The sequence below is a fragment of the Triplophysa dalaica genome, chromosome 20 (assembly GCF_015846415.1).
Source record: "Triplophysa dalaica isolate WHDGS20190420 chromosome 20, ASM1584641v1, whole genome shotgun sequence".
In the NCBI taxonomy this organism is placed as follows: Eukaryota; Metazoa; Chordata; class Actinopteri; order Cypriniformes; family Nemacheilidae; genus Triplophysa; species Triplophysa dalaica.
Genome location: NC_079561.1, coordinates 16,758,104 through 16,773,150, shown reverse-complemented (window position 1 = coordinate 16,773,150; position 15,047 = coordinate 16,758,104). Strand labels below are relative to the sequence as shown.

Sequence of the window (15,047 nt, the reverse complement as noted above, 5' to 3'; positions counted from 1 at the left end):
AAGGGAGGGTAGAACTGGCCAGCGCGGTGCGCACAGGTACTGGGAGCTGCCGCAGAAAAATGTGGGCGAAAAGGAAAGCAGGATCCGCGGCGCCCAGCACAGCTAGCATCCTCTCCATTAACTCGGACGGAAGAAATGAGGAGACAAGAGACGAAGATGCGTCGAGTCATTGTAGTATCCACTTTAATATTCCTCACGCCGAACAGCGAGTGAGATCAAAACAAACACACTTCAAAACCGGAACATCACTAAAAACTAACTCCTCCCTCCCTTAAAGGTACAGTACCCTGGTGAATGTCTCTTAACAACATAACATTTGTGGTTCGCCACAAGGGCATCATTTTACACTCAAAGACCAAGTGGACATGTACATTTAGGTAAATGATGTGAATTTCAACATTTTTCTAAAGTGAGTTTTTAAATGAATATTGTCTGTATTAATAGGAAACATTGAAAGAGCATGAACATATGAAATGTTTTCACTCATTACAAATAAACATTCAGACTTAAAGACTTATCGTGTTGTGATTGCATAGGTTAATGTAATGACGCAGAAAACGTCTAACTAGATCATAAAGCCCACCATAAACTCGGTTCTATCAATCTGTAAATGCAGAAGTACAAGGCTCTTAAAAAAACATAAATGAGTTAATTTGTACATTAATAAACATTTCCTTTATTCAATTTTTAACATGCATGCTTGTATTTATTTCTTGACATGGCTAAGGCAGGCATCAGTATTGCCGTTTCTCATACTTTGTGACCGCTGTCCCTAAAGGTCCAGTGTGTCATTTTAGGGATGATCTATTGATAGAAATGTAATATAATATAAATACATGTAGCACGGGCTGGGTGATATACATCGCAGTTCACACTAATTATACATGTCTAAATCGATTCTAAAACCGATTCGATATTTATGCACAGCTCTTCCGTGAACTACAGCTCTTTGATCAGTAGGAGGTACTGCTCGATCTAAAGCAACTACGAGATTGAGTGGATTATAATGTACATTTGAAAACGCTTCCAGAGGCGGAGCTACACTTTAAAATCAGGGGTGGCAAAGGGGTGTCAAGGTAAAAATAAATTATTTTCCACAAAATGTATATATGTAACGCCCCCTACCCCTTCGTATGGTGTTATTTACCCAAAACTTTGCTTTAGGGCGGGCGACGGGTTCAACTATTTTGTCTCTCGCCTAAAAAAATATATAATACAACTATCCTACTCTGATGCAACTACCTAGTACTTAGAAAATGTAAATGAAGGAACAGGGTTAAGTACTATTTCAAAAGAGTTTAATTAAAGAATAAAGTAACTATAAAACCAGAAATAAAATATTAAATAAAAGATTTGGTTCTTGTCAAGAAATTAGTTCAGCAAAACATTACTATAAATTCACAGTATAAAGAATAGTAAACAGTCAAAATACCTGAATGAATATACAAGTTACCACAGTACAACAATACTGAGTGAACTACCTGGTATACGCTTGCACAATCGTGAAGCTCTGAAATAGTACACTTTACGTGCACTAAAATTAACAGCCGGTTTTACACATGTTAACAAAACTGTAAACACTTACACAATAAAGCAAGTGGGCCCACTCACACACTCAATCGTACTCACACAACCCCCCGATGCAGGCCCGTGTCGTTGCTGGAGTGCGTAGAGGCCTGTGAAACTTAAATTGGCCGCTTCGCTCAAGTGAGCAGATAAACGTAGAAACATAGTACATAGGCTCTTTAATCAAAAGCACCAGTATAATCGCCTGCAGGATCCTGAAGCTGTGTATGATGTGATTAATTCACCTAGCACTCCCGGGAATGAGACTATACCACTGAGTGCTGAAGAGGACCTGGAAGAATCAAATCCAGCCGAAGCAGGAGGTCTGGAGCAGGAAGGGGGAGAGACCCGAAACGAGACGCCTCTGAAAGATGTGGTAGAACATGTCCCTTTACGCCCCAGAAGAGAAATTAGGCCCGTTATAAAGCTTAGCTACGATAGACTGGGTCAGTCATAGCCGCCCTTTAACTTTAGTACATAGAGGAATGATAGTAAATGTTGAGGAACGTGTAAAGCTAAGGGAAAACTTATGCAACACAGTGTGGTGTCACCCTTTAGCTCTATGTTCGAAGTGTGATCAGTTAACAATTTCTTTGGAGCCCAGGTTATCTGTCACAGTTTAAAGTAATCTCATGGGGGCATGAGATAGTCTAGAAGGGGGAGAGTGTAACCCGTATTGAACAAGAGAACTAGGAGGAATGGGGTTAAATCATTTATTTTTCAGTTTTTTCTGGTGTGTTTAATATATGTATAAGCCTTTTGTGTTTCTTGTCTCTAATTCCGAGATAAGGTAATTTAAAACAATTACGTTCATACGCACAATGTCCCTTACGTCTTTCTACGTAAGGTTTGGTTGAATTTCACATGTAAAACACGTGTGTGTGCAATATAGTTTGCTGTGTGTAATGTTATTGGATCGATACAGAGAAGATTAGCATGGTCACTTGCGCAAAGATGACACGCATAATCGTGGAGCGGATTCAAATTTATGTACTGTCAATGATAGCACTGATCAATGATTAAATTAAAGGCTGTTTAGGAGCCCGGCGTGAAGCGGAGGGATCTTAAATCAGCCTGAAGGGGTTGTATTCGCTATAACAACCGCCTCGCTATACATTATCCCGCTTATTACATGGCTACCTACCAAATAAATAAATAATTTGACACAACATATTGATTTAAAAGGGAGTTTATTGATTTAAAAACTATTTAAAAACTAAAGAAAATAGTCCGTTCGGTCTCTACGGTTAGAATCCTGCGTCCATGGCAACGCTCTGTTTTTCATGACAACGGTCTGTTATACTAAGATTAGTGCTGCATTACACGTGCCAATATGAATAAGCCTACCTAATGTCTGTGATTGTTGCTGAACATTTGCTAATGACATGTTTTAAGCATATTCACGCAGGAGTGACAGTATTAGTCAGTCAGTTTCACGACTAGTAATGCTCATGAAGTATTAATGCTAAGCCAGGGCTCTCAAGTGTCACGCATTGAGCGTGACAGTCACTCATTTCGGTCTTTTGTCACGCACTCCCGCCACACATTGTATTTCTCACGCAGAAAAACTATTTATAATACATTTAATATGCCGCAGCGCCCAAAAGTTATCTGGTCGCGCCGCTCTCACTATGGAAACTGGCAGGAATCAAGCGCGTCTCCCCTGGAGTTTTTAATCGAGCCTGCCACTTATCAGCCAATCAAAAAAAGAAATAGGCTACACAATAGCCAATCAGAAAATAGCACGATTGTATCTGGGTAAGATTTAACGCAACAACCAATGAAAAAAAAGCATCCTGGAATTGTTTACCATATTTCTCGTTCACCAACAGAGGAAACCACTGGAGCTCCGAGCCTCACTTTAAGCACAAAGTAAGTAATGATCTCCTGTTACAACAAATTCACAACTTGTTTGACAAAAACAATGACAACTTGACTGCTGTTAGAGAATGTTTCCCAGATAATTAGCATCAGTTTTTCATGATTGTCTGTTGTTAAGGCAACAAACACTTACAACAAACAACACCAGTCATAATCTCTCTCTCTCTCTCTCTCTCTCTCTCTCTCTCTCTCTCTCACAAACACTCGCACTCAAACACACACACACACACACACACGCACACACACACACACAAATTTTATAAATGGTAATTGAATAAACACTTTGTATTTGGTGAAATTGTCAGTGTCATGTGTCAGATATTTTCTTCTGGGGGGGGGGTGTCACTCTTGCCTGTCTTCAAAACTTGAGAGCCCTGCTAAGCACTAAAGTGCAACGTCTCCCTTACTTCCCGTTAAAACACTACTTCGTTTAATTTAATATCAATAAAAGCCGTACATACCAGCAAAATGCTCTTCATCGATCCCGTGTGCTATCGGCGTTGTTTTGGAGCCGTTTGGAGCACGTCACGAAGGTGCTGCATGTCATCTTAACCAATGAAAAGTGTAGCAGCAACAGCACGCTGCGGCTGCACGCTTGTGCGTGCTGCATAAGGATGCATTCACGTCCGCTGGGAGATTTGGGAAATGTTCGTAATAATCTAACAGTGTAATGTTTTCAGCGGGGTGGCAACAGGGGTGGCAAGGACTTCGTCTGGGGTGGCAATTGCCACCCCAACTAGCCCTCTGGCTCCGCCACTGAAACAGAGGGGCTTTAATTTCACTCCGACATCGCTTTATCTCCACGGAATGATGCATAGGCCTACTGCAAAATCTATGTACACATCGCCGTCTTCTGTACAAATAGCCTTAGCAAAAGAGAATTTGTATTAATTAGCCCCAAAGTTTTTGCTGCTTGTCTGTTCCCTCTAGTATGATTCACCCACGGATCGCGCTTCCCATTCATTCACCTCTTAGTCGACATCCCACTGCACTTTCATGCCTTAGGCCATCAGATGTATTGGGTAACTTAAATGACGCGAAATGGACGGCACCAAATGGATGCTGCGCGCTAGCGCCCCCATATTTTTCCCAGGTCGCGCGGCGGTCCCGAAACGAAGGGGAAGTTGCCCGAACGCGATCCGCAGTGTCTCGGCGCGCCCACGCCGCCCGGGGACCACGTGAAAAATGCCCGAAAAGCGCCCCACGGAAACAAGGTTAGGGGCAATACGAGGCGAAGCAACCAGAGGGCGACTGCACGTACGCCTGTAACCTATTTCGCGCGCGTCGATTAGGTGGCGAGTGGGCAGTCAGAATGAAGCCTAAACGTCCCCTTGACGCCTAGGGCCCGGCTCCGCACCCGGCGTACACGAATCACCTACCCATCCCCCTTGCCACCTATTTTGGGCGGGGCATCCCAATGGACACGCCTCCGTCCACAAAACGCCTATGCATCCCCCTTGCAGCCTAAACGCATCGGAGGACCCATCCGACGCCCCGGACGCCCCCCGAAGCCCCAAAGAACCCGAGACGTGGCGTTCTCGTTGCCGGCCGCCGACTCCCGCTCCGTATCGGTGCCGACTGGCCATATTCGAGCCGATAGGCCCCGAGCGGCGGTGCGACGCACGCCCAAACACCCAAGAGCCCTTCGCTTTGAATTTCGAGTCATAAAAGGGAAATGTGTATCCAAATCTAGTTTTCTCACACCTGCGATTTATTCGAAAGCGGCCCCGACTGGTGCACAGGGCGAGAATCCAGTCCAGTGGTCTTGTCTACTTCGGCAATGAGCTATACAGCCTAAACCAGCTGCAGAGTGCCATAGAGACATGGTCCTTCGTGATGATGTACTTTAAAGCTCATCTTTGTGCTCCAGAAGCATAAAAACGTTGTGTCCATTATTTACCTATGGAGACCCTGTCAAATAAGTTATGTGTGGCATGTACATTCCTAACTTATTTAATGGGGACCTTTAATGGGGATTGTTCCGATGGTCTCCACCTTAGACCTACAAGCTTTTGATGAACGATTGTATCATCTGGAAGATCCCATAGTCCCTCATAGCTCGGAGGAGGAAGATGGGGATGCGTGTAGCAACCCACGTTGCCAAAAGCTGAAGGAGAAGATAGCCGACTTGAACAGGCAGGTGGACACATTGACTGACACTGTGCGTGAGATCACCCAGCGTTACCGAAGGCTGCAGAAGAGGACATCTGGAGCTCCTCGAGATGCGGGAAGGATAAGCCGTGTCACGAAAAGTCTCCTCTCCTCTCTCGGTACCAAAGATAGAGATAAAGATTTATCTGCCGAACCTGGAGAAAGCCCTCCGTCCCAGGAAATCTTCGAGCCTACAACCAGCCAGCAGGCCATGGCAGGAGATAAAAGTTTAGCATCTCAGAAAGATATTGCAAAAAGCCCCCCTCATTTCCCAGACCACGCAACTGTACTGAGTGAGTAAACTTACATTTTTAAGTTTTTATATGTGTTAATTATTTGATCTGGCTGAAATAGGTAGATAATGGACAATATACCTCAGTTAATTACAGTGTTATAACACGTTTGTTAAGCTTAATAACAGTGTGTCCATTATTTACCTATGTAGACCCTGTCAAATAAGTTATCTGTGGCATGTACATTACTAACTTATTTAATGGGGACCTCATAGGTAAATAATGGACAATGCCTATATGTGTTATTACATGTTAATTTCAGCGTTATAACACTTTTATTAAGCTTAATAACAGTGTGTCCATTATTTACCTATGTAGACCCTGTCAAATAAGTTATCTGTGGCATGTACATTACTAACTTATTTAATGGGGACCTCATAGGTAAATAATGGACAATGCCTATATGTGTTATTACATGTTAATTTCAGCGTTATAACACGTTTATTAAGCTTAATAACAGTGTGTCCATTATTTACCTATGGAGACCCTGTCAAATAAGTTATGTGTGGCATGTACATTTGTAACTTATTTAATGGGGACCTCATAGGTAAATAATGGACAATGCCTCTATGTGTTATTACATGTTAATTTCAGCGTTATAACACGTTTATTAAGCTTAATAACAGTGTGTCCATCATTTACCCATGGAGACCCTGTCAAAAAAGTTATGTGTGGCTTGTACATTTGTAGGTTATTTATATGTGTTATTACATGTTAATTTCAGCGTTATAACACGTTTATTAAGCTTAATAACAGTGTGTCCATAATTTACCCATGGAGACCCTGTCAAAAAAGTTATGTGTGGCATGTACATTTGTAGGTTATTTATATGTGTTATTACATGTTAATTTCAGCGTTATAAGACGTTTATTAAGCTTAATAACGTTGTGTCCATTATTTACCTATGTAGACCCTGTCAAATAAGTTATCTGTGGCATGTACATTACTAACTTATTTAATGGGGACCTCCTAGGTAAATAATGGACAATGCCTATATGTGTTATTACATGTTAATTTCAGCGTTGTAACACGTTTATGAAGCTTAATAACGTTGTGTCCATTATTTACCTATGGAGACCCTGTCAAATAAGTTATCTGTGGCATGTACATTACTAACTTATTTAATGGGGACCTCCTAGGTAAATAATGGACAATGCCTATATGTGTTATTACATGTTAATTTCAGCGTTATAAGACGTTTATTAAGCTTAATGACAGTGTGTCCATCATTTACCTATGGAGACCCTGTCAAACAAGTTATGTGTGGCATGTACATTTGTAACTTATTTAATGGGGACCTCATAGGTAAATAATGGACAATGCCTATATGTGTTATTACATGTTAATTTCAGCGTTATAACACGTTTATGAAGCTTAATAACGTTGTGTCCATTATTTGCCTATGGAGACCCTGTCAAATAAGTTATCTGTGGCATGTACATTACTAACTTATTTAATGGGGACCTCCTAGGTAAATAATGGACAATGCCTATATGTGTTATTACATGTTAATTTCAGCGTTATAAGACGTTTATTAAGCTTAATGACAGTGTGTCCATCATTTACCTATGGAGACCCTGTCAAATAAGTTATGTGTGGCATGTAAATTTGTAGCTTATTTAATGGGGACCTCCTAGGTAAATAATGGACAATGCCTATATGTGTTATTACATGTTAATTACAGCGTACACCCCATCCAATAGCTCATGAGCAGGATGCCTTTTTTGACTTAGCCGTTTTCTGGTGTACTTTCATAACTTATCTGATAGGCCCTCATAAGTAGATAAAGTAATTTTTTTTCTTTGTGCAGATGAGGTCCTGGAAAACTTAAAGGCCTTTCAGGAGGGTCCGGATCCTACAAGGAAGCTGAAGGAGAATGTAAGCGGGAAAATATATAGGATCAAGAATTTTCTGGCTTTCATGGCGGCGGGAAAGTCCAATCTCTCCAATTTGGTCTTTCTTAATGAGACCGCAAGGATACATGCGTAAGTTCAGTTTTTGTCTATTACTTGCTGTAACTTTTTATGTTTGTTGATTGAGAAATAGATGTTTGTAGAGCCCGCAGTTATGTTTTGCCAAATTTGTTTTTGTGCAGTTGGGTAATTTCCCTCCGTAATTCCGGAGTGACTGAGACTACAATCAAGCACTACGTTGACAACGTGGCCCAGTTCATCGATTTCATCATGGAGACGCCTCCTCAGTCTTCGCGCTTGAGCAAAAATGTCATGGTCGGCTTAAAGAGGGAGATGAAGGGTCTGAGGAAATCTCTTAAGAGGGGAGTGGCCATGCACAGGACAAATGTGAAAGCTGCAAAGGAGGAGAGGGTGATTAGCAAGGCTTTGCTATTAGAGTGCCGCAACAAGGCAAAAATGTGCATTCCCGAAGCACTTGGTTAGTTGTGTATGCACTGAACAATTTCAAACAGTGTCAAATGCAAAAAAGATGTGCAATTTTAACTTCTCTTTACTCTCTCGTGTGTTCAGATCTCCTGGAGACGGACCCCTGCCCCAAAAACCAGTGGAAGTTCTACGGAGTGTTCTCTGCCTTCCTTTCATCTGTGTTTGGGCACAGAGGGGGGGTGTTTCAGAATTTGACAATCCAGGAGCTGAAGGATGCAAAGAAGTCATCAACGGAGAATGCCTTTCTCATTAACGTAAGTGTTTGACATTTTTACTCTCCTTTGGTGTCCGTGTGGGTTAGGGTTAACCTGAAGCGTCTTTTGTATTTATGTCTCCGCAGATACAGACCCACAAGACAAATGAGGTTTACGGCCCGGCTCAAATCGTCCTGAAAGAGGAGGAGTACCAGTGGGCGATGCAGTTCCTGGACGTGAAGGACCAACTCCCAGGCGGCAAAGAAGCAAAGTTCTTCTTCTTTGTCTCCACACCGAACCCGTGCAAAAACTTGAACAACTATTTCCAAGAGGCGTGGAAGACGATGGGCCTGCCGGGATGTCCGACCTTCACGGATATTAGAACTTCAATTGCCAGTCATGTAAGCACTGAAATAATCCATGACGAATGTGTGAAGCACGTTTCTGAGCCTTTCTGTTTGACACACGGTTAACAGACAAACTCTGTTTTTCTTTTCCAGGCAAAGTTCACGCACAATCCAGAGAACCGTCTGAAGATCTCCAAATTCATGTGCCACGATGTCCGAACGGCTGACAAGTATTATGTCACCAACCTCACTGCCAAGCAGGCGGTAGAACATAGACGGCTGTTCGAGGCAGCACTTGAGGGTCCCGAGAGGTCACCGGCATCAAAAGGCATTCCGAAACCCACGACGAAACGCAAACGGCAGGTCGCCACAAATAAAGGCAGCCGTGCAAAGCGCAAATCGGAGGAGCCCGAACTGACCTCCGGCAGTACCAGCCCAGAAGAGATGAGGGTCACATTCCAGGAGTCGGGCGTCTCCAGTTTAGAGAACAGCCAGGTAAATTGACATGTTCAAACCAAACAGACTCTACGGCGCTTTTATGATGTCTGTCACGGCGTCTAATTTGCTTCTGCCATTTTCTTTGACAGGGTGAATCTGAGGGGGCTGGATCAAGCGATGACGGCGAGGCCGAGAAAATGAACGAGGCTACCAGAGACAAGACCCAAGGCGAGGAGTCAAAACAGGGCAGGGAAAGCATAAGGAGACCGGTCGTCTTGTTGACTCCGATGAGGTCAGCATTAAAGAAAAACCTGTCTGTCTCTCAGCTGTCCCCAATCAAAGTAAAAAAAACAGTCTTATCACGGTCTCTGACACTCTTTGGAATGGGGCAACAGAGGCAACAAAGAAAAGCTGCCAAGCATTGCATGGACCGATGGAGAGAAAAAAACAAAAAGTGAACTTTATTTAAATAATGTTGTTTTATTATTTTGTTCATTGTTCGATATTTACCTTCTGCTCTTTTGTGAAATACCTGATTTATTCTCATTTATATGTAAAGAGTTTATAAGTGCTATATTTTGTTTGTAAAATTTAATAAACTTTGTTGATTGCATTTTACCATTCTTGTTGTGGTTTTTGAATGGTCATATACCTAATAATTATAGCGTTGCAACAGCTTTATTTAGCTTAACAATTCTGTGTCCGTTATATACCTATGTACACCCCATCAAAAGTGTTATGAGTGGGACTTCCTGTGACCACAGGAAGTCCCAATCGTAACTTATCCAATGATGCCCCTCATAGGTAAATAATGGACAAAGTGTACATTCATAACATAGAAATGGTGTGTACATGAGACACCTACGGGGGCACCGTCAAATAAGTTATGACTGGGACTTCCTGTGACTCATCAAAACACCGGAAGTGACAGTCATAACTTATTTGACAGTGGCCTCGTAAGCTGTCATTGGACAATACTTTAAATGGCTTATTTTAAGATTTTTAACAAATTTCATATGACAATCTAACAGATATGCATTCTAGAAACAACCCATAAAGATATATTACACAATTCAGTCTGTTAAAATGCTTTTTTTGCATACAAGTGAACTTTTGATAGAATTATGTCTCTGCCCAGCTTTTTATTCTTATTTATGCTTTATTTTTGTGCAAATGATTTGGGGCTTCGAATGCTAGTCCTTCACATCATTAAGTAACACATATTCAAAGGCCATACCCCTCGCAGTAGGGCAAATGCTCGAAATAAAATCACAAAAAATATTCCCAAAAAATTAACGTCTCACATTGTCCCCAAAACGGGCAATATAGCACATAACGTGGCCGTACGCACTCGGTACGCTAGGAAACGAATGAGGGGGCTGTGACTAGACATAGAATTTGAATTGGGGTCATTTGAACCTCCAGGGTCAGTTCTTTGGTCATCGTACGATAGCCACCTATGAGCACACCAGAATAGGTTACGCGTGTCAGAGGCTCCCGTACGGCCCGCGCAGGCCCCAGGAGCCCGAAACCTAAAATAAAGTTGCGTCACGTGGCCCTCGACAACATACTGAGAGGGCTAGGTCGGGACGCAGAGTTAAATATTTTTCCTTATTTTTCATACATGCCATTTCCTCTCGTTGATCTCTATGGGCTGTGGGCCTGAAAATGTTTCATTTTAAGACTTTTAACAACTTTCCTGTGACAATCTCACCGATATGCATTCTAGAAGCACATTATAAAGATATATTACACAATTCAGGCAGTTAAAATGCTTATTTTGCCTACAAGTGGACTTTTGACAGAATTATGTCTCTGCCCAGGTTTTTATTCATATTTATGCTTTAATTTTGTGCAAAAGCTTTGGGGCTTCGAATGCTAGTCCTCCACATCATTAAGCGACACATATTCAAAGCCCATAGCCCTCACAGTAGGGCAAGTGCTTGAAATAAAATCACAAAAAATATTCATAAATAATTAACTGGGTCATCGTACGATAGCCACCTATGAGCACACCAGAATAAGTTACGCGTGTCAGAGGCTCCCGTATGGCCCGCGCAGGCCCCAGGAGTCCGAAACCTAACATAAAGTTGCGTCACGAGGCCCTCAACGATATACCCAGGGAGCTAGGTCGAGACGCGAAGTTACATATTTTTCATTATTTTTCGTACATCTCGATAGCTCGCTTGGACCTCTGAGTGCCCGCGCACGCCTGGCGCGGTCGGCGTGCATATCCGACGACTTTTTGTCAGATACCCCACGAGGGCGCGTTTCGGCACTTTCGCGGTGTTGCGCCATCAATAGGCAGCAAGGGGCGTCAAACTGCCAACTCTAGGTGCGCAACGGACGAGAGGAAGACTGTGGTAGAGTTAGTTGGTTAGGGGACGCGAAAGGCACCTTTTGGACATAATGATGAAGATTAGACAGTTAGGGGGATGTTTAGGCGTTTTGCGGCCAAGCGCCATCAATAGGCAGCAAGGGGTGTCAAACTACCAACTCTAGGTGCGCAATGGACGGTGAGGAAGACTGCTGTAGAGTTAGGCTGTTAGGGGACGCAAAAGGCACCTTTTGGACGCAGTGATGAAGATTAGGCAGTTAGGGGGATGTTTAGGCGTTTCGCGGCATAATGGTACATTTCGCAGTACTTTACCACCCCTTGTGGTGTCCGCACGATGCCTTTGACGGAAAATGGACCCTAAACTACGATAAGGGAAAAAGTGCCACTTGCCATCGCAAAGTGCGCGAAATTGGGCGTCCAAATGAGGCATAGGATCCCTTCGCACCCCTAGTCGTCCAATGGCAATCAATATGAATGGGGTTTTGTCCACCGTTTACCTAACTTCATTTACTGTTTGTCACCGGCAGTGCCGGCCCGAGCCTCTTGGGGGCCCTAAGCAGAATTTGATTTGGGGGCCCCCCTCCCAGCACGCGGAGTCACCTGTGCTTGAAGATTATTGACACAAATGTCAAGCTATTATGTTACATTATAAATGAACGCAGTGAGGTTATGTATTAATACTAGTGGTGGGCCGTTAACGGCGTTAACGCAGACTCTTATCGCGCAATAAAAAAAATGTCGCCGTTAATCTATTCTCAAAGTTGGGTTGGGAGCTGGGTCTATACTACGCAAGCTATGATGACTTTCACCTTGATATTTTAGCGCGGATGTATACCTAGCTTAATTGCATGGTAGGGGGCGGGGGCGAGAACGAGAGTTTTCAACTCGCGTGATTCGCGTGATTCGCGCCACCTCGTCATCTCATAACCAGGACTTCGTTCGCTTGATTCCCGCCGCCTCTTCATCTCATAACCAGGGCTTCATTCGCGCGATTCGCGCAGCAAGTAGGTCTATCGCGTCTTTGCATTGACTTAACATGTAAATCACTCGCGCTTGACGCGCCATTAGTGTTTGGTCTGAACTAGTGGTGGGCCGTTAACGCGAGACTCTTATCGCGCGATAAAAAAAAATGTCGACGTTAATCTATTCTCAAAGTTGGGTTGGGAGCTGGGTCTATACTACGCAAGCTATGATGACTTTCACCTTGATATTTTTTTAGCGCGGATGTATACCAGCTTAACTGCACTGTACGGGGCGAGAACGAGAGTTTTCAACTCGCGTGATTCGCGTGATTCGCGCCACCTCGTCATCTCATAACCAGGACTTCATTCGCGCGATTCGCGCAGCAAGTAGGTCTATCGCGTCTTTGCAACATAACATGTAAATCACTCGCGCTTGACGCGCCATTAGTGTTTGGTCTGAACACAACATAACGTTACTGTGAAATTACCACATCAAACGTGACGTGCTAACATGGATGCAGCTACAGTATGAAGCCGCTGGGTTTGCTTCAGGGAAAATGTATTTTTAAGAAGCTTCCCAATAGAAACCTCGACAAGACTAAGGTTGTTTGCACCTTGTTTAATGTGGAATTGGTTTACTGTACGGAATTGGTTTACATACAGTTGGTTTGAAATTAAAAAATTAAAACTTTCTCTCAACAGGTAGTGGTCTAGCTTTAGTTGAAACCAGTAACTTTGTATTGGCACCTAATGTAGTATGGCTCCTGTATGACATATCGCTTGTTGCTCCCTAACTCTTTGTAAGTCGCTTTGGATAAAAGCGTCTGCTAAATGACTAAATGTAAATGTAAATGTACTGTAGGAGCTCTTCCAGTCTCAAGTACCACCTAAACGCAAAGCATCCCTTAGCTATTGCGGAAGTAACACAAGTACATCTTATTGAACATAATTTAATTTTCATCACAAATTATCATAGTAGAACAGCTTTCTCAAGCAGTTTGTGATGCATTTTGGAAACAGGAGATGAGCCCCTGGTCTAATGCGCCACCTGGCTTCTCAAAGACTTACTTTTAGTCATTATTTGGGTAGCACACATATTCTGAATGCCTTTGGCAGAATTCAAATATGCCATTTTAATCTAGATTAAAAAATATTAATCTATGCCCACCACTAATTAATACAAAATAATTCAATAAAAATCCTCAATACGATACTTAAATTAAAGACTTTACTCTTAAACTTCTGAATACAAACTGTCACTAAACAAGAAATAAATAATTTGCAAATGTGCACATGTAAATTAAATGTGCAATCTTTTAAATAAAACCAAAATAGACAAACATTCATATAATCAATAGAATGTTACAAAAAAATATATACTTAAAAAATGAAAGCAAACATAAGAACAGCAAGGGTTCAACAATGACAATTGTACAACAATGACCTCAAAATCGTTCCTTCCTAGCTTTTCTGGAGGCAAAGTCACTGATGACATCATTGTATGGTATTGCTTGGCCAAGTTTGTTATTAATACTAATAACTGCAAGTCCACTTAGTCTTTCCTGGGCCATTGATGATCTCAAGTATGTTTTAATCAATTTGAGCTTGGAATAGCTCCTCTCTGCTGAGGCAACGGTCACAGGTAGAGTGCAGGCTATCCAAAGATTTGGGTAAAGCTCACACATCTCATTTTGTGAGAGGTATGTGAGAAGCTCAAGGGCCGTCGTCATAGTTTGGGGAAGTTCAGGAAGACTCTCAATCTCTACAGCCAGTGCGCTACCATCAATATCAGTCTCCTCCCCAATCAGTTTTTCCCCAAGAAGCTCACATTGTTCCCTCTGGACCTTTCGATCTAGCTCCCTAAAATTGAGCAGCACTCCAAAGTTTTCTTTAACCTCACTTAGAGACTTAAATCTATCCTCCAACGACTGAATGCTACAGTCCACAACTTAAACTCATATCTATAATCAATACGTGAAATATACCTAGATAAATGTATATTAATAATGCGAGACATTTCTCTTTTGATGGGGGGGATTTAACGTTAGCTCTGGTGATGGCTTATATAAGATCACGAGTCATGACTAGCCGCTACCTCAAGTGACGTGAGCACAATTTGTCACTAATCATGCAAACATACCTTGATCTTGCTCTTTTTTCTCCTCCTCTGTCCTTTCCTTCTTTCTCTTTTCGGCACCAGAGGGATACATCCTTTTTTGTGACATGGCTTGTCATTTATTAATTACAGTGACACGCGTTTGCGCGCCGGAGCGAATTGTCATTGCACGCGAAATGTGTCTAAGCACAATTGCGCATGACTCCACCGCTAGCAGTCACAGCAGCAGTTGTCGGCAAATCAGAGTTTTCTTATCTTGAATTATTCATTTCATTTATTCATATTCATTGATTAATTTATTCATTCATTTATATATATAACTTGTTTTAAGTTATTTAATTGTAAAAAGATTGGGGGATGCC

At 42.3% G+C, this 15,047-nt stretch overlaps 1 protein-coding gene and 1 non-coding gene across 2 annotated transcripts; both read left to right on the top strand.

Moving 5' to 3' along the window:
- Positions 1–2,452: 2,452 nt before the first annotated feature.
- On the top strand, positions 2,453–2,556 carry LOC130409865 (U6 spliceosomal RNA). Its single transcript, XR_008904930.1, has one exon. It is a non-coding gene; the product is annotated as a U6 spliceosomal RNA (small nuclear RNA).
- Positions 2,557–3,414: 858 nt separating this feature from the next.
- LOC130409250 (uncharacterized) lies at positions 3,415–9,882 on the top strand. The gene is made up of 7 exons (XM_056733113.1): positions 3,415–5,891; positions 7,702–7,876; positions 7,987–8,282; positions 8,375–8,544; positions 8,631–8,885; positions 8,985–9,326; positions 9,419–9,882. The coding sequence occupies exons 1-7, from the start codon at positions 5,417–5,419 to the stop codon at positions 9,725–9,727; spliced, it is 2,022 nt and encodes a 673-aa protein (XP_056589091.1). The 5' UTR covers positions 3,415–5,416; the 3' UTR covers positions 9,728–9,882.
- Positions 9,883–15,047: the final 5,165 nt, after the last annotated feature.

Excerpts from the sequence above, each read along its gene's own strand:
- LOC130409250 (XM_056733113.1), top strand. The coding sequence starts at position 5,417 with ATGGGGATTGTTCCGATGGTCTCCACCTTAGACCTACAAGCTTTTGAT. Across the intron at positions 5,892-7,701 it reads AGACCACGCAACTGTACTGA|ATGAGGTCCTGGAAAACTTA; the intron begins GTGAGTAAACTT and ends TTCTTTGTGCAG. Across the intron at positions 7,877-7,986 it reads GAGACCGCAAGGATACATGC|TTGGGTAATTTCCCTCCGTA; the intron begins GTAAGTTCAGTT and ends GTTTTTGTGCAG.